Source organism: Cygnus atratus, chromosome 26 (genome assembly GCF_013377495.2).
Source record: "Cygnus atratus isolate AKBS03 ecotype Queensland, Australia chromosome 26, CAtr_DNAZoo_HiC_assembly, whole genome shotgun sequence".
Lineage (NCBI taxonomy): Eukaryota > Metazoa > Chordata > Aves > Anseriformes > Anatidae > Cygnus > Cygnus atratus.
In genome coordinates, this window is record NC_066387.1 from 1,829,636 (window position 1) to 1,856,374 (window position 26,739).

The 26,739-nt window shown below is 51.5% G+C and overlaps 2 protein-coding genes across 9 annotated transcripts; one reads left to right on the forward strand and one right to left on the reverse strand.

Annotated features, from left to right (window-relative positions):
• Positions 1-205: 205 nt before the first annotated feature.
• On the reverse strand, positions 206-7,768 carry LSM4 (LSM4 homolog, U6 small nuclear RNA and mRNA degradation associated). The gene is made up of 5 exons (XM_035572489.2): positions 7,382-7,768; positions 7,152-7,193; positions 6,939-7,037; positions 4,413-4,596; positions 206-1,865 (listed from the first exon to the last, which is right to left on the reverse strand). The coding sequence occupies exons 1-5, from the start codon at positions 7,382-7,384 to the stop codon at positions 1,777-1,779; spliced, it is 417 nt and encodes a 138-aa protein (XP_035428382.1). The 5' UTR covers positions 7,385-7,768; the 3' UTR covers positions 206-1,776.
• On the forward strand, positions 6,383-24,267 carry PGPEP1 (pyroglutamyl-peptidase I). 8 transcript variants are annotated; one of them, XM_050715578.1, is made up of 7 exons: positions 7,877-7,964; positions 11,260-11,312; positions 16,927-17,043; positions 17,582-17,814; positions 18,156-18,684; positions 19,371-19,495; positions 19,926-24,267. In XM_050715578.1, exons 1-5 carry the CDS (start codon positions 7,931-7,933, stop codon positions 18,346-18,348), a joined length of 630 nt encoding a protein of 209 aa, XP_050571535.1. In that variant the 5' UTR covers positions 7,877-7,930; the 3' UTR covers positions 18,349-18,684; positions 19,371-19,495; positions 19,926-24,267. The 8 variants fall into 8 exon arrangements, with proteins under 8 accessions (XP_035428381.1, XP_035428380.1, XP_035428378.1 ...); XM_050715577.1 differs by having other exon boundaries at positions 7,883-7,964; positions 18,156-19,495; XM_050715576.1 differs by having other exon boundaries at positions 7,883-7,964; positions 19,371-24,267.
• Positions 24,268-26,739: the final 2,472 nt, after the last annotated feature.

Below are 26,739 nucleotides of genomic sequence, written 5' to 3' on the forward strand. Positions count from 1 at the left end.
GAAAGTCTGACACGGGGCCCGGCCTTCGTTCAAATGCCACACGGGGGTTTGCTCCGAGAGCGAGTTTCCAGGAGGGAGGACACGCGTGCCCTGCTCCCACCGCCCGGGGTTCGCCGCTTGGCAGGAGCCTGGGATGCGGATCCAGCGCTGACGCACACGCCTCGCCGGGGAAAGGCGGCCGGGGAGCACACGGCTGGCAAAAAGCAACATTTTAGCCCAATTCCTCGGGTATTTATTTACACGAGGGCCGGAGCGAGGGTTAGCAAGGAGCTGGGGGATCGCACGCGGGGCCGAGCGCTGTCGCAGACACAGAGGAAGGCGTTTTCTACAGGTCGGCGATTTATTCCTACTCACCACTTCGCACAGGTTTTATAAACGTTTAAAAAAATAAGTATATATAAAAGCAGGTTCTTTACTCGTTTTCTCTTCCCAGCAGTGGTGATGGCAGAGAGTAGGCTTCAACGGGGAAATCGGTTGCAGAAAACAAAAAAGGAAAATCACAAAACCAAGAAAATGTTCAGAGTGAGTTACAATATCTTCTGCTTTTACCCTAAAATTAAACAAATTTCATTCACCAGGGAGTTCAGGCAAGGCCTAAAGCCTCTTTCTCCCCCCCCCGTGCCCCCCCCACAGGCTTTCAATTCAGATCAGGCAGAATATTTTGGGGCGCGTTTTGCTCGTGGGACCCTGCACCCTGTGGGTTGGAAGACTCGGAGCAACCTGACCGAGAGAGACGCGGGAACCTCTTAACCTACAGGAGGGGCACTGCACGCTCTGCTCCGTGTCCCCGAGGAGAGAGGTCTGGCCAGTTGCCAGAAAATGAAGTGACAACATTAGGGCGAAGTCAGTCCCCACGCAGCACGAGGAATCAGCTCGAGAAACGCTGTTGGAACTCAAAAATCAGACTTCAGGATTTCGTGTCACAGGCACAAGGGAGAGAAGTTGGGGGGGGGGGGGGGAGAGAAATCATCAGCTCGACTGCTTTTCAAGAAAACAAAACAAGTGAGGAGGACGGGGCACACCGGCCTTCCACGAGAAAACATAGAAAAGCCTTTCCTTTAAAGGAAATTTCTAATCTGGACTCAAATTAGAAAGACGCTAATTGGGAAACCCTCACTCATCACAGAGCTCTCGGGGAAACAACCCTTAAAGGGCAACGCGACGTTCGCCCCAGGTTCTCCTTTTGGAGAGAGCCAGAAGTGACCAGCCACAAACAGAGGACAGGGAGATGGCTTAAAAGTCTGTTTTGTTACAAATAACAACAAACAAACCTTTAAGACTACTCACGTAAAGACACAATATCCTCAAGTTCAGTGTTTTCAAACCAAGAGGCCTGCAGCTGTTACAAACGCAACAAGTTTCCAAAGCTTCAAGTATAAAAAAAAAAAAAGAAAAAAAAACGTAACACAAACAATCCGGAAAGCGTGTGCCTTAGTTCTTACACCACTACACGCGATATTCTGTTAAATTAAACCTGGTGACCCTGAAAAATTAACTAGTGCTTCCACTCTCAGGAGAGGGCTGAAGTTAGGTCCCTAACCGTGAATTATTATTATTTTTTTTTGGACGTTTCCAATTACAGACTTGCTGACTAGAAAGGGAATAACTCCACTTTACCAGGTTAAATCGCGAGGGGCTTCCAAACTACATGACTGGGGCACGGATCGACTGACGGAGGAGCAGAAACAGAACACTTTTGAACGCACGGCAATCCTGAGGTGTGATCAAACCAAAGAGCATCGCGGCACTGTCCCTGGCCAGGGCGCAGCCGGCCTCTCACTGCTTTGCTGACTGCCTGCCTGGCTTTTTTTCCTGCTGGCCTCTTCCGCTGCCCGGTATTCCTCGGCCACGGCCACCAAACACACCTGCGGGACAAAAAGGAAGAGCAGAGAGACAACAGCTTCATCGTAAGCCAGTAACAACTCCCATAGCTTTAAAACTCTTTATATTCTCCCAAATACGTGCGTATTTTCTTGTCTTTGCAGCGGCAGAGATGGGATCTGTGGACTTCTCCCTTGCCAGTCCCAGACCCTGTACTCAGCAGGAGCACAAACTTACCTCCCCTCACCAGCGAGCTCAGTGATACTTCTTTACCACGCCCTCTGGCTAGCTGTGCTAGCATCGTCAATTTATCTCTTTTATCAACTTTTCTATTTCTTAAATAATCTTTTCACCATCGTGAAGTTCACCTCTTTTGAAAAACCTAACCCAGGAAGAGAGACGAGGTTTTAAATCAAGCATCTGTCAGCAGGGGATCGGCAGATCGTACTGCGGCCCCCCGAGAGCTGCAGATCCAAACCCAGAGCAACGAAGAGGGAGTCTCGGCTTGAAGGCTGCTCAGGTACAGAACAGAAAGGATTCATCCCGCTCCGTCACCTCCTTGCTCTGGGGGAGGCAATCCACCAGTCCGCAGAGGGACCTGGACGTGCAGCAGTGCCACAAGCGCAGCAGTGCCCAGGAGGCTGCGCCGAGACCTGCGCCAAGCGCCCTGGGAGCCGACGGCTCTGCCCAGCTTTGTCTGGGGAGCTGCGAACACCCCCCCCCCCCCCAGCCCCTCCTTCCCTCCCCGGCTCAAATCGGCTCCAAACAATCCGACTGCGGCTCTGCGCGGCGATCATCGGGTTTATTTCAGCCTGCGAGCGGCGAAGGGGCTGTGGAGCTGCCCTGCCAGCGACCTCCGCGCAAAAGCTGGAGCCCGAAGGAGGCTCGGTGCAGGCAGCGGGCTGAAGAACTTGCTCCAGAGCCCTCTGCTCTGCTTGCTCAGCCGAGACATGTCTGAACCAGAGGGGGAAAAACGCTTCTAACCCCGCAGTCCTTTGGAAGCAGCTGGAGGCCTGCGAGCATCCCGAAAAGCTGAGCAAAGAGCGCAGTGCTCCTGAACTTGGCAAGGCGAGGAGTGAGAGACGCAGGATTACCAGTGTCAGAAACAATAATCCTTTCAACTGCGCGCACAATTACAGCTTTACTTCTGCCTGCTGGCCTCCCAACAAAATTGTCCTGCCTTTTTCTTTTTTTCTTTTTTTTTTTTTTTTCTTTCCTTCATGTCTCGGTAATGAGAGCCAAACCTTTTAGCTAATTAGCAAATGCCGAAGCTTCCCTTTAAAATATTCCATCAGCGAATTTAAGCTGCACATCAAAACAGCGGGGAACTCCACCTCAAACACGACTCGGCTCTGCTCTCCACAAGGTGGATATTTCCACAGCACGGGCAGCAGAGAAAATACTTCAGCTAAAATGTTTATCCAAACTAACCCCATCCAAAAAGCTGTTGTGCCAAGCGCTTTGGACACCGAAAAGGGAAGGAGGAAAAATAAAAAGGCCCCTTCAGATTTGTAAAGGTCACTTCTGCGTGCTCGGAGCTTTTGGGAGGCGGCAGAGATCGCAGGGTTTTTCCTCCCGAAGTCCCTGCGAGCCGGAGACGCAGCGCTTGGCGCGTCCCGGCGTGGCGTGATGGCCCCAGGTGCCTCCCAGCCGTCCTGCCGGGATTCCTCGCATAGCCCAAACGCAGACAGCTCGTTAAGGGCGCTCCGCCGAGACCTGGCCCTTCGGCGTCTCGGTCCCCGGGGCTCCTTTTACAACCCAGATTCCCTATTTTGTTCCAGCAAGTAAGCCCACACGGGGTTTAGGCTCCTACCGCGGGCTGATCCCGCAGCCAGGAACCCCGGGGCTGAGCGAGGCGACCGCAGGGCAAATGGCAGAGACGTGGCAGGAGGCGTGAGCAGGATGGTGCTGGGAGGACAGGGTAACAGATCCCCGAGCTGGAGCGCTGGGAGATAACCCAGCCATGTGAAGCGGGGCAGGGAAGGAGGAGCTGTTGGCGTGACCTATTTCTGCCTAAGCGGCAACCTCCCCCGTTATCAGAGACACCGATTGTTCACGTGGAGCAGGAGGAACACAAACCCGCAGCTCCATACGTAAAAAAAACCGCACCAATAATAACCAAAAAAACCCCACAAACCACCAGGTCAGAAGAACCAAAGTCCCATTATACCGGGAGAAAAGAAGGTTTCTAGCAGCGATGGTCAGAGCTGTGTCCGTTTCCCAACGGAGCGGCCTCTTGTTTCCCTCCCAGCTTCGCTAAGCTGGCCCCACCAAACTTGTGGGGTCTGCCGTGTTCTGCAGCTAGCCAGGAGGGGCACAGACAGTCAAATTCGGAGACTCTCTTAATTAAGCTCCTGCCCAACCCAGTAACGAGGAAGGCACAGCCCTGGCACGTCTCCCCTCTGCTCGCTGGCAGAGGCGAGGCGCTCGCTCGACGAGATCTCGCAGGGGAGCGGCTCCGGCTTCCCGCAGACAAACAGCTCCGGGTCGAGAGCTGAGAAGCCGCAGCCCTCCCGTGCCCGGGAGGTGAAACGGAGAGGCAGGGATCCCGATCGCCCCTCTGCGAGCTGAAAAGGGAACGGGGTCGTTACCTCGTCCGGCGCCGCCAACCCCACGGCCCTTCTGCTGCTTCTGCTGCTGCATCCCGCCGCGGCCTCTGCCCTTGGACACCACCTCTTCCTTCACCATGTCGATTATTTCGTCGGGGATGCGGAGGTATTTGATCGTGCTGCCCCGGATGTAGCACTCGGGCATCCTCCAGAACTTGTCGCCGTCCTGTCAGGGAGCAAGGCGTCAGGCCGAGAAGGAGGCCGGGTGCTTTTTGCGTTACATTTTGGCATTTGAATATTTCCATATCGCTTCCGAGGAGCGTGACAGCTCCGCCAATCTTTTCTGAGCCGTGATTAGCCACAAAATTGGTCGCCCCTCTCCAAAACACGCGGCCCTACGGAGCTGGCGGGGCGCAGAGGGCATTCAGCCATGAACCAAAGGCGTTTCGATCCCACCCCTGCCTGTAACACCCACAGAAAACGAAGGGAGAAGAGGGAAGGGAATTGAAAGCGGGCCCGGGGAGGGGAACGTGCTAAGTCACACACAACTGCTGCAAGCAACCGACTCGGGCGGCGCGGGGCAGGTCCAGCAGAGGAAGATTTCTTCTGCAGAAGCCCCAGCTGGGAGTCACCTCGCTATTTCACTTCTCTGGGGCGGGGAGCGAGCAGCCAGGCAGCATCCAGAGCCAGCTGGGCGTGGGGCGGGTGCCCACCAGATGCACAGGAACCGTGGCTGTGGAAAACAAGGAGCTTACGGACGACATTAAAAATAAAAATAAAAAGTCAAAAAGAAAAAAAAAAAAAAAAAAGGCTCCGGGAGCCAAGTCACTGAGCAGCCGTGTTTTGCTCGAGGCGGTTTCAGGACTTTCCTAGGACGCAGCCCACCGGGAGCTCCCCGCCCGCGTGTCAGGCGCGGCTGTGGGGACGGGGAGCGAGCGCCGGGGCTGAACAACAACGCCGCTGCCCGTGATGTAACCGCGAGGAGGGACGGGGCCTCGTGCGGCCAGCTCTGCCCCGCCACGGGGCCCGGCTGCACGCGGGAGAGCTCAAACCTGGCTCTTCTCGAGCGGCTCACACGGACAACGCGTCCCAGAGGAGCGCGCCGCCCCAGGAACGCCTCGTTTCACCTCCCCCGGGATCAAATCGTCCCCCACAGCCCCAGAGTTATTTGGGGCAACCCTGCGTGTGCGGGCAAGCCCTCGGCGCGCAAGGCAAGGCGGAGAGGAACGAGGCGGAGAGGAACAAACGGCCTCCTCCAGCCAGGCACCCAGCAAACCCCACCCTGCCTCCGACCCGCCGGGCTGCGCCTTGGCTCCCGACGCGGGAAGGGATCGAGCCAGGCCCCGGCTTCCTCGTTCCGGCCTCCGCGGGTAAACAACCGCCCGGCGGGCTGGGGCGGCCGCCAGGCACCGCTCCCAGGCACCGCTCCGTGCCATCTAGCGGCCGGTCCCCACCGGTGCCACCGGCACTGCCCGGGAAGCGCCTCCCACCGGGCTTTGAGCGGGGGTTTGGAGGAGTTTTGGGGGTGGGAGAGAGCCGTAGGGCCCTCAGGAGGGTTAAAGGATGAGGAATTGCTCTCCCACAAGAGAGCACAAAGCCGCGCAGAGCTGCTCTGCCAGGAGGCAGCAGAAGAGGACAACACTGCGTGGTCTCTGAGCACCGATAAGGCTCTGTCACCCCCTGCTGCAAAACCCTGAGAGAAACGCCTTCCTATTTGCCCTGCCGTAAGCCCAGGGGGATCCCCAAATTCCTAAAAGCCCCTACCTGACACTGAAGGTCCCCCTCAAACCTTTCCTCGGTCGTATTTACGTACGAACGCATCGCCAAGCCCCAGCAGGACCGGTCAACGGCTTCCTGCTGTGGGCACAGCGGGCACGGAAGGTTTGCAGAGGGATTTTCTGCAGAACCAGGGTCTCCCCGCCCGTTTCTCCCCAAAACCTCTGCAGCTCCGAGGCAGGGGGAGCGCAGCCGACACCCACACCCACCCCGCTGCCGCCTCCCACGGCGCGCAGCCGGGCGCAGGCCGGCAGGGACAAGACCGGGCGCTTCTGGCTGAGGTCAAAGCCCAGCCGAGATCCCAATCTGCCGGAGCAACTCTGGCCACGGGCAAAAGTACCAGACGGCGCCCACCGCGGGTAAGCAGCTGCCCGCTCCCGTTTTTTTTTTTTTTGATGTGGGGAGCTACGGGGCGGGAGGCGAGGGGGTTAATAAGAGCCAGCGCTCGGAGCCTCGGCGCTTTGAGGATCCGCCTGGGCACCGGGAGGCGGCGGGGGCTCCTCACCGCGGGGGGGGGGTCTGCACGTTACAGGACGGCCCCCCCGCCGCCGATCCCCGTTTTTCGGTGTGCGTTCCCTTACCTTACGCTCATTATTTCGTTCTACTTACTGATAACGGCATTCGGTCCAAAAAAAAAAAACAACAAACCCTGCGTTCAGGCCAAAGCCACGCTCCCAGAGGAGCCAAAACCCAACCGAGCCCCAGCCGGGGCAGCGCAGAAACGGGGCCGAGGCTCGGCCCCCCCCCCCCCCCTCCGCGGGGCTCCCCGTGCACACCGGGGCCGGGCCTTACCCGGGAGGTGCAGATGACCTCGCGCAGGTTGATGTTCATCCAGTTGTCGCAGCTCACCAGGTGCCCGTTGTACGTCTCGCCGTTCTTCAGCTCCACCAGCTGCAATCACAGGGCGGTCACGGGGGGGGGGGGGGGGGGGGGGGAGGGTGGGAACCGGGCCGGGCATCACCGGGCCCGGGGCGGTAACGGGAGCGGGGCCGGGCCGCTACTCACCATGGGGTGGTTCTGAGCCGTCTTCAGCAGGGACAGGGGCAGCTGTGAGGGGGAGAAACGAGAGGAGAGGCCTCAGGCACCGCCGGGACACCGGGAGCGAGGCCGGGACACCGGGAGCGAGGCCGTGGTACCGGGACGGCGATGCCGGTACCGGGGCCGTGGTTCCGGGGCACCGACCAGGCCCCGGCTACCCCCCCCCCCTCCCCCTTCAGGCCTCCCCCGCCCCTCACCATCGTGCCGGAGCCGCCGCCGCGCCGGCCGCTGCCGCTCAAACCGCCCCCGGCCCCGCGCGGAGCCAATCAGCGCGCGGCACGGCCCCGGCGGGACCAATCAGCGCGCGGCGCGGCCCCCGCGGAACCAATCAGCGCGCGCGGCCGTAAAGCAGCGCGGCGGCTCCCTCCGCGCTTTCACGACGGTGTCGTGAACGTGAAAGCGGCGGCGGCGCCCCCGAGCGGCGGGGCCGGGCCCGTTCCGTTTGGGGCGGGAGGGGTCGAACCGGAAGGTCCGGGGGCACCGAGCTGAGGCGGCCCCGGCGGCGGAGAAGGCGTTGAGGGGGCGCTCCGCGCGGCGGGGCTGCGCGCTCTGTGCCCACGCGGGGCCGCTCTAGCCGGCTGGGCGGAGCGAACTCTATGGCCGCGGGGGGCCGCTCTAGCCGGCTGGGCGGAGCGAACTCTATGGCCGCGGGGGGCCGCTCTAGCCGGCTGGGCGGAGCGAACTCTATGGCCGGGCGGGGGCCGCGCGCTCAGAGCGGGGCGGGCGCGCGCCGGGGGCGAGGCGCGATGGAGAGGCCGCGGCGGGCGGTGGTGGTCACCGGTACGGGGGGGGGGGGGGGGGCGGTATGGGGGGGGCACGGGGGGGGAAATGGGGATGGGAGGGACCGGGGGGGGGCCGGGACGGGGGTGAGGGGGGTGTGGGGGGGGGCGGGGGTGGGGGTCCGGGGGGGTCCGGGGGGGGAAGGAGGGGGGGAAATGGGGGGAGAGGGGGTGGGGGGGGGTAGGGGGTGGGCGGTACTGGGGGGGTACGGAGTGATCTGAGGGGGGCACAGGGTGGTCGGGGGGGGGGATTCAGGGTGATCTGGGGGAGTTACAGAGTAATACGGGGGGGTTACAGAGTGATCTGGGGGGGGGTTCAGGGTGATTCTAGGGGGGGTACAGGGTGACATGGGGGGGGTACAGAGTGATCTGGGGGGGTACAAAGCGATATGGGGGGGTTCAGGGTGATCTGGGGGGTATGGAGTGATGGGGGGGGCTACAGGTCGATGCTGGGGGGTACGGAGTGGTCGGGGGGGTACAGAGTGATATGGGGAGGGGTTCAGGGTGATACGGGGGGTGTACGGGGTGATATGGGAGGATATGGAGTGATCTGGGGGGGGTACAGGGTGATCTGGGGGGGTACAAAATGGTCTGGGGGGAGTAGGTGGTGATTTTGGGGGGGTATGAAGTGATCTGGAGGGGTAGAAGGTGATGTTGGGAGGTAGAGAATGATATCGGGGGGCACGGAGTGATCTTGGGGGGGTAGGGGGTGATCTAGGGGGGGTATGGGGTGATGCTGGGGGGGTAGGGTGTGATCCAGTAGGGGTACAAGTCGATGCGGGGGGGGGGTATTGAGTGATCTGGGGGGGTAGGGGGTGATGCTGAGAGCGGTACGGAGTGAGCTGGGGGGGGGGGAGGAGGTGATCCTGGGGGGGGTACAGGGCAACGCTCAGGGGTTATGGAGTAATTGGGGGGGCACAGGGTGATGCTGGGGGGGAACAGAATGGTGCTGGTGGGGTACAGGGGTTACAGCGCGATTCTGGGGGGGTACAGAGTGATGCTGGGGGGCTCCCCCATGTGTGGGGTGAGCCCTGGGAGGGCCAGGGGTGCTCTGGGGACTGGGGGAGCTGTGGTGGGTGGGGGTGTCAGGAGCTGGGGGGCCCCCCAAGTCCTCAGTCCCCCCCCCTAAGGCTTTGCTGGGTGGGGAGGGAGGGTGCTGAGCAGGAAGAGACCAAAATTGGGGGGCTCGCTGACCCCCCCCCCCCGGGATGTGGCAGTGCAGAATTCACCCGGGGATGGGGGGGACCAAAATGGGGGGGGGGGAAACAAGAGGCCCCCGCTCCCAGGGTACAAAGGCAGCTTGGTGTGTGGGGCAGGCCGTCCTGTGCCAAACGGGGACCTCAAGGGGGGCCGGTCGGTGCTCCCCGTGCAGCTGAACCCGAGGCCGTTTGAGTGGTGGGGGGCTCGTCGCTGCCGTTACACCGGGGGGGGGTGGTGGGGGGGGATAATCGGAGGCAAAAATCCCTGCATTGAGCAGGTGGCGGGTCCTGGTGCGTGCTGCTCAGGGGCTGCGCTCGGCGGTGACTAAACAGAAAAGTGGCGTCACTGAAACACCCTCCTGCTTCTGGGAATGCCTCTTCTCGCCCTTTTTTTTCCCATTCGTGGGGGAAGTCCGCTTCCGAAGCGGAGCGGTTATCTCGTGAGGTCTGCCCGTGGCGGCTGGCCGGCCGTTTGTCACCGCTGTCACACCAAGTTCCCGTTTGGAATTGTCAGCGGTGCCGTGTTCCCGCTCAGTTATGAGCCTGCGCTCGCCGAGGATAGGTGGTATTTACGTGCAATTTCTTTTTTAGAGCTCTTTAAGGAGATAGTCCCGTAAAGCTCTCCGTGGCTGGCTTACCGCTAACGAGCCTTGGAGGGCCCTAAAGCAGGAGAGCTCCCGGAGTTTGGTGCTACCAAAAGTTGCTCATCTTCTGTGCAGGAGCTGACCCGGGGGATCTGCACGGAGGATGATTCAGAGGAGCAAAAGTCCCCTGTAGGGTCTGTGCCAGCTCACATTCGGCTGCAGAACAAGGGGGGCCGCGTTACGTCCGCAGGCACCTGTAGGATTTCAGCCTTGCGGCGCGCTTTGTGGCTGGAACTGCTAAAAAGGGACGCTCGGTTTAATCTCTCTCGGGAGAATATGATGATTTCTTTAGGGGTGAAACGTAAGGAGGTCGTGATCGCTTCCAGAAAGTCGCGTAAGTCATCGCTGACTTGTAGGAGCATCTGAAAAGTCATCTGGTTATTGAAAAGTCATCTGGTTATTCATCTTGCTGGCCTCTGCTGCAGTCGTAGGTTATCTTAATAACAGCGGGGGCTTGCTCGTGGGAAAACACACCAATGTTTCGGTCTTGTGGAAACCCTCAGGGGATTTATTTGGGGGCGATATCGACGTTGGTTCGGTTCTAATCCTCCCATCCAAGTGGAGCTCCCACCGAGCCCATGCCGCGCACATCCCTCATGTCGTCATGAGCAATGTGACCTCAGCCTTCACCTGCTGCTGGTAGCAAATAGCCCACTTCCATTAACGTGTCACGTAATATTTGTAGTCCCTCTCCAGTCCTCTCACGAGTTAGCCAAAATCTATGCCCCTAATTGCATTAGGCTCACGGGGCAGCTCCGACGTCTTCAATTAAGGCATATTGACATTGCACCCAGATAAATGCCTAACCTTTGTATGCTTGCTCAGGGAAAGATGTTATGGATTACTAGTTAACCCTGAGTTACTCATTAGGAAATGCAGATGGGTTGAGTAAGGGTCATTATAGCGCTATCATAACCTTTGCTGCTCCGTGTAGGTTGGGTTGTCAGCACCGTTGGGTTTAGTTCCTCTAAAGACCAATCCACAGAGATTTTGGTGAAGGCTCGAGCAAAGAAGAAATACTCGAGGCAGGCTCGTCGACGGTTGTGGAAGCATCTGGTGCGGACTGTTACAAGCAGGATTAGAAAATCCAATAATGCTTCTCGTTCCGTGACATCAGTCAACTCATCTGCTAGTAGCAAGTTTTTCCCTAACCTGGTCAGGAAGGAAAAAACTATGCTTCCCCGGTGTCTGCTGGGGAAAAAAGGAGATTTTTTTGGTTTTGAGGCAAGCTCTCGTTCTCCTTTGTTGTAAGATGTGTAGTTCAGACGTTGCTGTGAAGGTCTCTAGTAGGTAGTTAGGAAGTGAATGAGGAATATATAGTGAATAAGGAATATATAGTGAATAATTGGGTATTACAAGAAGTGGATTTCCTCTCAAAATATATAAAACAGAAAAGCGCAGACCACTTTGCAACTTAGTCAAACGTGTAAGAATGCCTCTTATTCTGTTTCAGGGTTTGGGCCGTTCGGAGAGCACGCTGTTAACGCCAGTTGGATTGCAGTTCAGGTAACACTATAACTTTGTTCGTAGAAAGTTAAATCAGCCCCGTGCCGATAACCGACCCGCACACATTTCAGCCTGCAGCTCTTTTGTACCTTGCCTTCCCCGTTTATCAGCTGAGACCAGCTCGCTCCAGATGGCCAGCTGGGTAATTTTTTATTCGCTTCTCAGAAAACAGTCCCTTAGCTAGTAGAACTTAATGAGATGGAGTTAATATAGCTAAGGCAAGCAAGGAATTCCTAGGCTAACTCCCTAGATTTGAGAGATGGTAAGTGGGGCAAGGAGCGGGGAATCTTGCTCTGCTGCTTCGTGTGCTGCAGAGAATTCGAAATAAAGAAAGAAAGAAAGCTAAATGAATTCTTATGTTTTCCTCCGAGCTGTAGCTTGAAATCTGGGTGAGTTGGTTAACCTTTAAGCCATCTCATCTGTAACGAGACTTGCACATGGCAGTCCTGTGCAGTCAAGTGTGCCACAGAGTCGTCCAACGCGGGTTTGAATTTCAGGACTGACTCTGAAGGGAGCATCCATCGCTGCCCGCTCTCCTTTTGGCTCCTTTCAGGGCAGCCTGCTGGGCTGCGGCGGGTGAAGCAGGAGGCGTGCGGGTGCTCAGGGAGCACACAAAACAGCAGCAGGCGTTCCAGGGCTGACTCCTGCTCACTGGAGATGCAGTGTGAGAAGTGCTCGTGAAGCATTGTCGCTTGAGCAGGTCATAACGTGCTTTAACACAGCCACCTTATGCCACTTGTAGCTGCAGAGCTGCGTGAACATATGTGACATATGTTCATCTAAATAACACACTGATATATTCCCAAAGAAGGCAGGAAGAAGAAATCCAACTCTTTCTAGATGCCCTGCAAAACTAAGGAATTAAGGGTGCTTTGTAGTACGCTGTAAAAGCATTAGCCTTGGACAGCGCTGTCACATTATCCCAATTCTTCCTTATTTGTCACTTCTGGATGTGGTTTATGACAAAGCTACTGGGAATTCAAGGGTACCTTTTAGTACAGTTGCCCAGGGAATTAAATCTATTTTTCTCCCCAGCACATCTCTCTTCCCTTCACAGCTCTGAGATTAATATCTTCTTTAGAATGCTTTTAAATTAAATCACAAACTCTAATCAATTACAGGCAACTAATGTCCAGATGTCTAATGTGTTGCCTGGTATGAGAAGCCGAAACCTTTGGCTCCAGGAGCCCTTTGAAGCTGAATTTATTTGAGTTAGGGTTTGCTCAGGCTGAGTTTGGGGAAAAACGCAAGCTGCGTTATGGAAAAAAAATTGCACGTTGGTGAAATTTAGTAGCGAAGCTAATTGACTTGGTTTGTTCTTATTTGTGTAATGCCAGCTATTGTAAACAGGCTACTTTTATGCTGTAGAAGATACACAAAGGGGTATTGTGCTTCTGGGACAGGAAGAGTAGTGGGTGTTCTGATGTTGCTTACAAAAACAAGCCTAATGTATAATTTGAGTAAAGAGAAGCGGGCTGTCATCCCTTCAGCCCAGCAGCTCGAGGCATTGCTGATAGAGGAAGTCATCGTGTGCATTTTACATTCATTTTATGGGCTCGGGGTTGCTTTGAGAACGTAAAACTAGAATTGACGGTGCGCGCTCTGCCATGTTAGGGCCGATCTTCCCCCGACTTTAACAGCTTGTGTTGGCTTCTGGCTCGAAACACCGACTTTCAGGCGGTGGGGAGGATTTGCCTTTCCTTACCCCGTCTTAGCCCGGAGAGGCGCAGACAAAAAGGAACAGCATGTCTTTGAGCACATGCAAGTTGGGCATTGTGCAAGTTTCAGACGGGGGACTTCATGGAGCTGAGTGGACACAAAGGCGTGTCTGAGTTTCTGAGTCCCAGACGGTGTGATCTGCATGTTAATAGAAGAAAAATCAATTAAACAATCTTTGTAAATCCTTCCTAGCTTTAGGGCTAAGCTAGTTCTGGTTTATTACATCTTTTATTATCCTGCATCTCGAGGATAAAATCCTCTGCTTTTCTTCTTGGTCTTCCTTTGGGTTTTATTTGGGCTCTTTTGCGGAGGGCAGATGCGGTGTGAGTTTTCCCTCGGACTGCGGTGTATTTCTAGTATTGATGCTTGTTTGTGAAAATAAATGATTTTTACACGTGATTAACACGTAGGGTATCTTAAATAGTCATGGAAGCAAATGCTAAGATAAAAAGTTTGGACGTTTTTATGCTTGGGAGAGAGATAGGGGGACAATGACTTCTCGCTGCTTTCTTTTCTGAGGCCAGCAGTAAAAACACTTAGTATGTTACAAAACACAGGTTTGCCATTCCATGTTTCCATCTCTTTAACATTTTCTCCGAGGCTTTTTTTCAGTTGCTGGGGGGGGACCTTTCTGTAAGAAGTGGAGGAAGAATGGGATTTCAGCTCGGGGCATCTCCCGGCCTGCAGGCCCGGGTGCGCCTCATGGAGGAGACCCGGGTGAGCCTCATGGAGGAGGCCCGGGTGTGCCCCATGGAGCCCGTCAGGCCTCGGTTCTCCCCGTTAGAAGTGTGTCTGGCTGGGCCGGGGGCCGAGGAGAGAGGTCAGGGTGCGTTTTGGCCTTATGGAGCACAATCGCTGTCAGGGTGTCTAGACAGACCTGATAAGGATATTAAAGGCTGACAAAGGAGCCCATTGTTGAGGGGTCAGGGAATCGGTCAAACGCGTTCGTTTTTCTCTGTTTGTCAGGTACACAAGGCTGTGGATAATAAGTTGTCTGGGGGCCAGAGTACATCTTTATTATGGAATGGAAGTGTGTTTGGTTAAAGGAAAGCTGTGGGTTTGTAAAGCGGCGTTTGACGTGCCTGCGTTTGGGGAAGGGGGCTGCTCGGCATCCCGGCCCGAGGTCTCTCGCGGGCGTGCAGCCGGCAGAGCTCGCAGCTCCCAGCTTCATCTTTAGAAGCTGCTTCACGCTCTTCAGAGAAGTGATGATGAATTCCTACCAATTAACGCTCTGGAGCTTTTCCTAAAGAGACTGGCTCGTATTTGAATACTCTAATTTGTAAACTACTTACTTCATTAACGCGCCGCATAAAACAGCTAACGTTTTGAAGGCGGGTTTGTGTAAAGAAGATGTGATGAAACATCACTTAGCATCCATCTCTGGTAATGAATGTCTCTGTGTGCCAGACGCTAATCAATACAGCAAGCCTTTAATATCAGCCTTGCCCTCGGAGCAAGTGATTTATCATGGTTGTTGCTCATATCTGCTGGTCCGTGAAAGTCTTACTCTTGCTTTTTCTGCGTGTTTGAGTTATCTTAAATCTTGTTACACCGACCGTGGTGTCTGTACAAGTGTGAAAAGTGTTGGTTTTTTTTCCCTCAGAACCCCAGTAAAGAAACAGATGCTGATAACTACAGAAAAAAATCTTGCTACAATAATGCTCATGTTTAGATTGAAAAACAGAGGAGGTAAAATTATAATGGAGGAGTCAAAAAAACTCAGCCTCTGTTCTCCACTCCTCTCCTTTAAAATTCTTCTAACTTAAAGACAGTTTAGGCTTAGCTAAATATAGGATTTGGAATTCAGTAGTAAGCTTCATTGAAAATAGCTTATCTGCACTTCTTAGCCTGAAGTTGGTGAGTGTAAATCTCCACACACAGGAAAATAAAGAATAAGAATTGCATGAAAGCGCAGCTCTTGGCTCTGATCACTGGATCAGAACCCAAAATGGAGATAATTTAATCATTCAAGAATAATTTAAAATGTCCTTTGATACGTTGATGGCTTCTTACGTTGCTGTTTTCACTTCAGATCCATGAAAACAACTACAGTGGTACGTGGATGTGAGAGTGCCAGGTTCTTTTCATGCCGTGCCTGCAGCTCCTTTGATGTTAATGCAAGTAATCATTCTGAGCTTTTGTCATGAGTAAGATTGCGTTTTTCTAACTGACACTTGTCACAGAGGAGAACAGCACAGGAAGACGAGCTTTTGCTGAGTATCAACTTGTGAAAAGCTGGAGTTGGTACTTGTAACTGCAACACGGGCCTGGCTGCAGAGATGCAGGAGCTCCGGTCCCCTGACTTCAGAGGGAAGGATGCTCTTGTGGTTTCTGTGCAGAGGAGACAGCTTTGGGAGGACTCAAAGATGGCTTTATCGGTCTTGAAAAGCATCTGGAGAATTTTTCAGAGTGCCAAAAATGTTGTCTTCATCAGAGAGAAACATGATCCGAATTAGATGCTGGTGGAACTCATTAAATGTGGTGGCTGAAGTCACTTCAGGCACTGGAAGCAAGCCTGATGGTGCAGGCAGGGCTCCTAGGTTCAGAGCCGAGCCGACAGCTCTATTTGAGAACGTTTCTATTCAGAGGTTTCAGACCGTGTGGTTATGTCGTTTCCTTGAGTTCTTGAAAGTTTGGGTTTCTAACTGAAGCTTTGCTGGTGAGACTGGAGCGAGCTGAAACGGTGACCAAAGAAGAGCAAGGGAGGAGCGTCCAAGACCTCGCGCTGTGTTTAGGGGGAGCTTGCAGTGCAGGTTGGGAATACTGGGGAAAAGAAAGAGCTTTCTTCTTCCCTCCCTCTGCCTTCCTGTCTTCAGGGAGTCTGTGCAAGATATTTAACTGACGCTCTGTGTTTTAAAAGGTTTAATGGAAATTGGCAAAGTTTGCTGCCTGGATATTAGGGCTATTTTCGAGGCGTGTTTTTAGTTAATGTTATAGAGGGAGAAATAATTTCCTGCATTAGTTGAATCACCGAAATGGTAGCAGTTCAAATGGCAAAATTAAGCACGATATATTAGGTATAGGTAGAGCTAGCAAAGGAAACCTGCTTTATATTTTGGGAACAGTCTGCATTGTATTCCAGATTCTGCCAAAATAAAGTAAAACAAATATGTTGAAGAGGGCATGCCAATGTTGCTGCAGTTTCCCATACGAGGACTGTTAGCTAATATTTGTAGAGACACTCAGACACAGAATCCCTAACTAAGGGTGGGAGTGAGCTGTTATCTGTTTTTGTGGAAACAAACATGAATTTGCTCTTCAGGCCAGCAGCCCTGCGAGGTAACAAATCAGACTATGAATATATTCCTCTCAATTCTGCTTTTTCTATATAATATCCAGCTCTTTCAAGAAGTGAATATGACTATATACTTCTAAAAATAATGAAGCCATTCTTTTTTTTGTAGTGTGGGAGTTGCTGATAACTATTGTCAGTTAAGTGTTGATTTCTTAGTTATACACACATCAGAGCAAAACAAACGGTCCTGTCGGTGCAGGCTGTTAGCACAGGTGGGGAGATGCCTTTGTTGTTCCTAGTTATGGTTGGTTTTTTTTTTCCCTTCTTGCTGCTGCTTCCATCCTAACTGTCAAGAGACCCTCTCTTTGAGGCAGTGTAGGAGGGTATGAGACAGAAAACCAAACTGGAATAGTAGCACTTCTCTTTTTTCCCCTCACCATAGCTTTGGGAAGGAACAGTTCCCACCTCGTGGATGCTCAGGGTGCCTTGCTGTTTGCAGGGTTTGTACAACCCATGGTGTAAGCTGCTGTTTGGCCCTCACGGAGACTCACTCTGCCATTAAACCCCGCAGAAGTGTATCCTCTGCTGAACTTCTGTCTGACCATCTTGTCTTGTTGTGTTTGTTTGTTTTTTTTTTTATTCATTTCCATATGTTCCTAGGAATTGGAGAAGCTTGGGCTGCGAGATGACGTAGATCTGCACGTCTATGAAGTCCCAGTTGAATACCAGACAGTGCAAAGACTAATTCCTGCGTTATGGAAAAAGCACAGTCCACAAGTGAGTGAGTAAATGGAGGAGGAGAAAAGGCAGAGTAAATGGCTGACATCTGGCATCCTCACAGCAGTGAGCATAATGTGAAGTCACGTTTTAGCGTGTGTTCGGTTTTGTAGTCCTTTGCTAGATTTTTTTCCTTTTTTTTTTTTTTTCGTGAGAACGTGTGAATTTGTAGAATTTTATGGCTCAGAATAAAGTGTTCCAATTAATGGGAGCAGCCAGTGTGAAGAGGCTGCTGTAAAGGGCTGTCTAGACAGCTCCCAGTCAGTCTGTGCCCCCTCGGCAGTTCCGGCCCTGGGCCTGGCCATGAATGTGCTCATGCTCATTTTTGCCCTGAGTTAGAGTTTGGGCCAGGAAGGGACAAAACAAGCAGAAATGTTCTGTACTGGGCCCACAAGTTCGTTGATAAAATGTCTTGTTAGTGTGATACTCATGCAAGGATTCAGGTGACAGCTCCACCAGAATTTAGCTGGGAATAGCGGGCTGTGATTCTCTATCCTTTGTGCTTTCCTTTGTCTAACTTGTTTCTTTTCTCCTGTAGCTGGTGGTTCATGTGGGTGTCTCGGGTATGGCCACCACCGTAACTCTGGAGAAGTGTGGCCATAACGTCGGCTACAAAGGCTTAGACAACTGCCGCTTCTGCCCGGGCTCTCAGTGCTGCGTAGAAGGTGGCCCAGAATGCATCGATTCCATCATTGACATGGACACGGTTTGCAAGAGAGTCTCAGCACTGGGGCTGGATGTCACAGTCACTATATCTAAGGATGCTGGCAGGTACGGGATGACAGTGATCGATGGGGAAAGTAGAGGCGTATCGCAATGCTTGTTCCCTCCGTGCTCGGCTCACGAGGCCTGCACGCTTCGTACGCTTCTAACGGGGCTGGCAGTACTGTCTGTTCTTCTGCAGTCACACAGTTGTGACGGGAAACACCGAGATTTTTACGTTTTGTTGTCCTAGATGAGATTAAAGCAATTACAGACTCAACACCTGGCTTGCATCGTGCTTTTTATTGCAGGATGTTGCTGCAATGCTGAACGATAAGAACACAGTTTGTCCTGTCCTGCAGTTTGCATGCTGTATTTGTTGCTAAATAAGCTCTATTTTTATATTTCAGGTACCTCTGTGACTTCACTTACTACACTTCCTTGTACCAGAGCTGTGGGAGGTCAGCTTTTGTTCATGTGCCTCCGCTGGGAAAACCATATACCGCAGAACAGCTGGGTCGGGCCCTACAGGCTATCATAGAAGAAATGCTTGACGTTTTGGAGCATTCTGAAGACAAAATCAATTGTCAGCATGAACACTGAAAGGGGGCAGAAGCTCTCCTAGTATTGCACTTCCAAAACTTCCCATGCTACAGAAGTACTGGGGAAAACGGTCTGAAACGTACAGAATGAGAATTGGAGACCTCAAAAAATGAAAATTCCACTTCTAGAAATTGACGTTTTTTGTCAAATGTGCGCATTTCAGCCTAGGCAACGAAGGATTCAAGATCTCTTCTTTAAAACACCTGCGACTACTCATTCCTGAAGTGTGTGTGCGCGCTGTGCTTTATCCAGAGCTTGTCTGTTGGTCAAGTGACAGCTACTGACCAGTCTAATGCTGTGCAGAGGGAAAGTTTCTCACCTGGACTCGGCGTTCAGGTGCAGGGAATTGATAACTCCGTCCTCTAATGACTAGTTCTTAAGTCGAAAGCTTTGCTTTCATTTTGTTTTGGTTTGTCCCTCTTTGGCCCAAATTATAGGTTCTGATGTGAGAGTATAACTGAGGATAGTTGGAGTGGTGTGGGTTTGCCTGTTGTAAAACAGTTGGTTGGAGCTGAGGAGTCTTCGAAATTGCTTTTGAAATTGAAAACATATTTTAGTTGCTGATCTCTCGCCCCGCTTCTCCGAGTATTAGTCGGGTCCTCGTTAATGTACTGGTTAACTGGTAGCTGCAGATAGAAGGCGTGTGGTTCGGGCTCCTTTTGTTGCAGGAGATAGCTGTTTTATATACAGTATGAACCTACCTTGCGCCAAATATTTCCAAATGTCTTTTTTATTAGGCTCTCGATGCCACCTTCCTCACTCAAATCAACCATATACCTCCTGTACAAAGCACATTGTTTCATATGTGTATAAAGCAAATCATTAGCGGTTAAATAGCTTTGCTAAAGGCCACTTTCTCCACAGGAGATCTCTATCGTAGACTCTTGGTGCTAGCTGTTATTTTTAAGGTGAAGGCTGACTAATTTATAACTTCCTTAGTTACGAACTTTCGTTCTCGTTAAAGGTTAGGTGAAGAGTAATGTTTAACTTAAATTCTAAGTTGCCACCTTGATTTATTATAGGCATAAATATGCTAACGTGTGGATTCAGAGACATTCTGCCAAATGAGATCTTCTAAAATCCTAAACCTCCTCCCGCTGTCTGTGAACCAGAGGCAATTATTTGAGACCCAGGAATGCTGCTTAGGGTGAGTGTTCCCGGCTGTTTGTTAGTGCCCCCCTCCCAATGGGAGGGTACAAAGCACTGCTTCTGGTGGGGGCTTTCCCAGGAATTCACTTGAGAAAGCGTACGTGCAGGTTCTGAGCAGGACTTTAAAAGTTTCTGATGCTAGTCGTGTGGGTTTGGTTCCACATTACAAGACTCCAGTGAAAGACAGGTGATGTTAGGTGGGAACAGACCCCAGACTGGTAACTGATGGCCAGTAGGTCTTATTAAGGAGCCATTTAAATGAAGAGGTCTGTGATTTGATTCTAATACTATTACAAATATTATATATATATATAAAGCAGCTTTTTGAAATGTTGTAGAATATCCTTATTTTAATTTTTCTAATTATGAATGATTCTGCTATAGTATCTCTCAGTGAGAGCTGCCACTAACGTGCTGTTTTCCAGTAGAAGTCTAGTGACAGAGGAAATGCCACTTCTCCTCGTAAGCCTTGCGCAAGGATGAAGACTTCTGCAGTTGTAGTAACTTTGCCAAGGGGATCTGGGTATGAAGATCTTTGGTTTACCGAGGAAATTCCCTCTGTACGTAGTGTACAGGCTTTCCTGATCAAAAGAGTTTGCCTTCAAAGTAAATGTTCTCTTTTGCATTCGAATACGAAGTAGCACTTGTCAGATTGTCGGCAGGCAGGCAGACTTTCTGATTAGTAATTTATTATATTTAATATTTTGTTTAAATATTCGTGACTTGACACGTTTTTGCAAATAGTTGAGCTACTTATCTCCTTGTAGATTTCTTCCTTTATCTGGTAAGAAGTTCTTTGTCTTCGGTGTATCCTAGCTGCTAAACTTTTAAAAGAGATTCGTGTATCCGGCTAAGTTCAGCGATTGATTTAAGTAATGTTCAGTGTTGCTATTTAATTTACGTGTGACGTAGTCGCGGATGAAAGGGGAGTGGGAGACTGACGGTTGGGTGAGGCCGTGGGAAATGCCCGTGGGGTCGGAGCGGCCATGGGACCCGCGGCGCTCACGTGTCGAGGCAGGAGGGATGATGCAGATCCTTGCCTGGCCTCGAGCTCTGTCCACGAGCAGTGTCCCTGAGCCAGACGTCCCCTGTGTATCAGCAGGTACCTGCTGCACGTTCAGGCTTCTTTTGGGCGTACAAGTGAGCAGCCTGGGACATCCCTGATGGTAGCATGGCACAGTTCACCCAGGGATGCTCATGGTGGGCTTGAGGAAGCTCCAAAATCCACCAGCAGGGAAGGCAGTGGCTGCTTTTGGAGATGTGGCTCTCCAAATTAGCTTAATCAGCCCTTGGAGTATTTCCTGCTCAGTGTCTTATCCTCTTCCCAGAAGTGTGTCTTGGGTCCTCTCTGGGGAAAAACCTTGAGCTGGCTTCTGCGACTTGTGTTTGTCCAAGGCCTGCAGTAGCTGACCTGCTACGTGCCACTGTGGAAATCTCCTTTTCAGAAATACTTCGAGCATTCCGTGCAGCCGTGTGTTTCCTCATAAGCCCTTTTCGTGAAGCTCCCCTGTGATCAGGTTCTTAGAAAGCATAATTTATTTTATAATCTTCCGGCTTTTTGAGAAGTAGTCCTCAGAGATTGTGTTCGTAAAGGGCGTCTTGGTGGTAGAGAAAATTTGTATAGTGAAACTTTTAAATGCCATTAAGCTAATTTTATTTAATCTGACCTAAATTAATTTTTTTTTTGAAAACTTTTTGTTAAATCCATTAATTCTTGCCGCTTTTCGTGTAGGTGCGAATTTTCTTTGGAAGTATCACATAAAAATGATGCAGAGCTTCAAAGAGCTGATGCTTTGTGTAATGCTTACTGTCTGCTTTCTCTTCCAGATCATCAATAAATAGAATTTGCTAATTTGCACTGACTGGGAGACCTGTTGCCGACTACAAAAGCTTTTGTGCTAGTGAGTAAGTGTAGGAAGTTCAGGTTTAGTGTTAATTACAGTGCCTGCAATTTATAACGTGTGAAAGCTGATAAAGTTTTAGGGTCCTGTGACTGCAGAATTGTCTCTGGTGATGCACGTCACTGAGGAACGGGGGTGAGAATATTTTGTGTGTAAGAGAGAATTGGGGAGGTTCCAATGTATCGGGTCTGATGTCATTTTATCTACTTGCCAACAGCGTGGAGTAGGAATTGGCTCGTGTTGGTGAGGTTTGGTGATGACAATTTAATTGTTTCAGTTCTTAAATGCTGTGGAGGACTTTGAGGAGCTCCAGATACCCAGATACTCCTTTGTCATTTGGTGACTGTGATGTCAGGAGATACCTCCTTTGATTTAAACGTAGTAATCTATTTTATGAGACACAGCAAAAACAAAACAAAAAAAAAATCCTGTGAACTTGAAAGCTTCTTTGCCTTGTGGGGATGTGATTGAAGGCAAATGCAGAAGCTATTTGTATTTTTGGGGCACCTCTGTGCCAAAATTCATAGGAATCACGTGAAGGAGTTTGCGCTTATTTGGAGTATTCCCCAATCTGATTGCCTCCTCTTAAATGTGGTGGTAGTGGGAAGGGATGAAAAGGTCATGATGATGGTTAGAGGTGTTGAGTGTGGTTGGGACATGATGCAGCCGAGGGCTGCTTAGCTCGGAGTCCCTCGCGAGGGACCTGACTGAGGATGTTCAGAAGTTTAGGGCTTAATGAACACTAGATTGCTCTGCTTTCACCCCAAAGACGAGGCGTCCAGAGTAAATGTAACAGAAATGCTGACTCGTGGCAGAAATGGGGAAGGCATTTGTCTGCAGGCAGCCCCGTGCTGTTGTGCTGTGGCACCGGGACGGCCGTGCCGAACCAGCTCCATCTTGTAGGGTTGCACTGAAGTGCGTGGTAAGTCAGGTAGGAAACTGACTTAGTGTTTACTCACCTAGGCTTAGATGTAGCATCCAAACTCCGGTGTGTCTCTCCTGCTGTTGTGCAGGCAATATTTAACCTGCCAGTGCCTCGGTCGGCTGGCAAAAGGGGATTGTTGCAGGCTGCTCATGGCATGCCTGTAACGAGGGCCCGAGAGCTTCCAGGCCTGCAGACTCACAACTGGACAGCACAGACTCCCCATGTCGCTGTTTTTGTTAACGAGAAGTCTGAAAAAGTTGTCGTCTACTGAAATTTCTCCCAGTACTCAAATAATCTTTAAGTGTGATATTTGTTGACCTCGCGTGCAGGCTTTCCTAGGCGGTGTATGGAAGGAGTGGCAGGAGGCGCTTCTCAAAACCGAAAGTAGGAAAACCTGTGAGTGAGTTAACTCGTGATCCCCCGCTAACCCAAGAGCTAGCACTAGCCTGAAGCAGCTATTATGATCTGACCATCTTATTCCATGGTTTAATTAGTCATTACTTGTGCATCTTTTTTAAATTACAGCATGTTTCTAACTCTCTAACCACGCAGTCTGTGCTCAGACACCGAGCTGCTCTAAGAGCGAGCGGTGGTGTTCGACTGGAAACCAGGATGGTTTAGATGTAGGAAGTACACTTGTGTGGTGGTGGTGTTTTTTTTTTTTTAATTACCACTTTCAGATTTCATCCTGCAGTGCAGACGTTAAAATTATTGGCAATCTATTTGTACTCTTAGAGCATACTTTCACAAAGTAACCTCATTCCTGTTGTCTCCTTTACTTACTTCGATATGCTATCCAATAATAACATTTTAATGAGAAATTTCAGAGTTGCAAAGGCTTTTTTCAAACATTTTTTGTGTTGGCTTGGATAAAATACCCCTAGTTGATACTGTAAGTACCCATCTTAAAATAACGTAGGTGGATTTGTCCTTTTTGCACCAGAAACCCTAATGTTTTGTGGTATAAAGTGCACTTTTTCTTAAAACTTGTCTTCATGTCTGATTAGTGTCTTATGTGACTGAAGTGGTATTCTGCCAAACAAAGCAGAAACAAAGCTGAGGATGTCGTTAATTCTTCTTTGTATTAATTGAAACCTGAGATCTGCTTCTGGTCCGTCTATTTTAAGACAAAGTAGAGAACAAAATGCCTCCCCATAGATAGGAATTAAATATAGGAAATGAAACTATACACTGCCCTTAAATAAAACTCTGTGCTACTTAAGTACACGTTCAGGTTTTATATTGCACCAGCTTCTTAAATTGCAAATGTTTACTTTGATTAAACAGGGAGTGCCTTGTCCTGTGCTGGGCTCACTTTTGGAAAGCAGAGTGGTGGCGATGGGGACAGACGAGCCTTTTGCACATGGGGTGGGTGGAACGACTGGGCTTTCATCACTGGGAGAAGCTGCTGAGCTCGCTCAGCACCCCCTTTATCCAATTATGCTCTTCAGAACCTGCACTGAATTGAGCTCAAGGTTTTCTGAAACACGCTCAGACATGACAAATAAAAAAAAAAGAAAAAAAAACAGAATATTTGCTACTTAGGTGGTTAGCTTGGCCAAATTCTTTAAGGTTATTCTGTCCGTTCTTCGAGGTGACACATTTCTTTTGGGCTCGGATGTGCATGTTATAGCATCGCTCCACCTTCCGGCTCCTCCGCTCATTACTTGTGGTGAACCACACGGTTGTCTGTCCGAGTATCTCAGGTGTTGCCAATCTCATGCTCATCAGGACTCTTGGAGCTACAATTAGGAATCTGTTGGGGCTTCTGTTTTTCTCAGTGTGTTCTTGCAGTGCCTTGTAAACCCAAACAATCTAGCGTGTCACAAAAGGGCTGTGTAATAAAGAACCGGTAACAGACTTTCGGCTTGCTATGGCTAGACTGGACTTTGTAATTGAAAATTTAAACTGATGTTTCAAAGTAAATAAAGAGTTTAACTCTGATTCAACGGTGTTCCTTAACAGTCTTTGGGAGGACTAATTTTTAAAGATGCCTTTTGTAGGGTGCTCGTTGTGTGCTGTCAGAGGTGAGTCCCTGGACTGCTTGGATCTCCTGCCCTGCCCTTTATCTTGCTGTTTATTATAAATTTGTTCAGAAGGGTGTCTGTCACTCCATTACATTCTGCAATCTGATCCAGGACTGGAAAATTTACCTCAAGGTACAAAGGAAGAACATAGCAGATAAAGATGAAATGCATGGAGTGTCGCACCGAGATACCACTTATGAAAATATTGTTCAAACTTGCTGATATTTAGATACAGAGGCCTGGGGAGTGTCCTCCCCCTGACTTGATAAAGACTCTTTAAAGTACGCAGCAGCACAGTTCGTTCCTGAAGAGCCTGCAAGTTTGGGGAAGCAAAAGCCACTTAACAGTTTTTATTTACAAGTCTGAGACTTACCCATTTCACTAAGAATTCCGGGAGGCAGTAGTGAAGAGATCTGATGAACAACCCCCTCGTACCTTTCTCACACTGATCCCACCAGTTCTACTCAGATTTTTTGTTTTGTATAAGGCAAGAGCTTGGAGAGCTCTTGGAGAGCTGAGTTTGGAGCCACAGACTGGAGGTGCCTCTGCACATCACCTGCTGGAATCGGGGCAAGACTACCTGTTTTTCCACACCCCGTGACGTTACTTTAAACAAAAACTCCTATTTCCTCGTTGTTAGATGGCCCAGTCCACCTAGCGCACGTCTCGGTTCCTGGCTTCCCGTGAGCCGCTCACACGGGGCGTAAATGTAACGGTAAAGCACCGGTAACGTGCCACTGGATGTGTGTTAGACCTGCGTGTCTGCAGCCATCTGTTTGGAAGACAAAAGGCTTTAATCACGCGTGCTGTCAGGGTTCCAAAGCCTCCCCAGACGTCTGTGAAGGTTTAGTGTGCTGGATGCAAGACGGGCAGTGGTTTCCCCGGGAAAGGCGTCGAGGTCTGGTAGCGCTTTGGGCACGCTGGTGTGCAAGGCACGAGGAGCTGGCAGGGCATCTGCTCCACTTCTTCAATCTCCTTTTAGCTTGAGTTTCATGTGGAAAGTGCGTTGGCTGGTGAGCCCTGAATCCGTTCGGTCTTTTCCAGATCTGCTAATGAAACCTGAAATCTGGCTGTGTACCCCCTTTTGCTGTCCCTGTGGCCACTGGTCCTGACTGGGAGCAGACTGGGGATGCGGGGAGGGCTGGTGCGGTGCCCGTGCCACCAGATGGTGCTGCCAGACAGCCGATGCTGGCCGGACAGACAGACGGACAGACCGTGCAGGATTTGTCCCGGTGCTCATTGCAAACGGCTGGGGCTAGAGCAGCCTCCCCTGGGACGAGGCTTCCTTCGGCAGCCCCAGCTTGGGGGGCTTGTGGTGGCCACGATGGGAGGAGAGCTGGGCATCACCTGGCCCAGGAACAGCAGCCGGCACCTGAAACAGCAGGGGGAGATTGCACCAGGCTGGTGACTCAGTCCTTGCGCCCGCAGCAGGCTGGGCATCCTGTTTGTTCCTGCTGCAGAGGGCAAGAGGCTGCCCCAGAACTTGTATGGGGCTCAGGACCGCATCTGCACGGAGCTCCTGGCCCAAAAGCCATGCTGCGAGGTCTCAGCCTGCCCCCAGCGCCGTGGTTTGTGGCTGGAGGGGGGATCAGGAAGGAAAAATGGGTGGGTTTTGTTGGACCCCTGCTTTTTCCCGATGTTTTTGGTGTCCAAGCTCAGATCAGGAACATTTATTTCCCAACCTGCCCCAACCAGCCCAGCCCTCTGCTCCTCCTGTGAGGCCAGGCACTGAATTATTCCTTAATTTATCCCCCTCCCAGTTGCTTTTATCCCCCTCGCAGCTGCCCGGCGCTGACAGGGTGCCGGGGAGCCCGAAGCCCTCCCTGGCCGTGAGCCACAGCACGTGCAGCTGCGTGAGCTGGCGCTGATGAAATCATCCTGTAACTGGCTTTACAAGGTGATAAGCCTTTTCCTGCAAGGTGCTGTTCCCGGGGTGATGTCACGCAGCCCTTTGCTGATGAGGCCGTTTTGAAACCTGAACTCTCCGCGGGGAGAGGTTCGGGCTCGTGCTGGAAGCCGCACGGCTCATCCCGGCGCATCCTTGGCTTGCGCTCCTGGGCTGCAAATCCCCGGGGAATCCCTTTGGTGGGGTGGATCCTAACAGGCCTGAAACATTTGCTTTCTGTCTTGCAACATCCTCGTCTCGCGGGGAGCCTGCTCCCCCTCTTTTCTTCATCCCCTACCTCCCAACCCTCCGAACTTGCCCTAAATGAAGTGGGATTTTTGGGCAGCGCCCAGCTGGCCGCGCGCCCTCGGCGCGTTTCCCCGGCGCACGAATCGAAGCCGGCAGGGTGCCCACCCTCCTCCTCTCCATCGTGCACCCAGGGGCTCCCCAGGGTGCAGGAAGGGCTGAAATTTCCTGCCCCACGGGCACGGGACTGAAATTTTG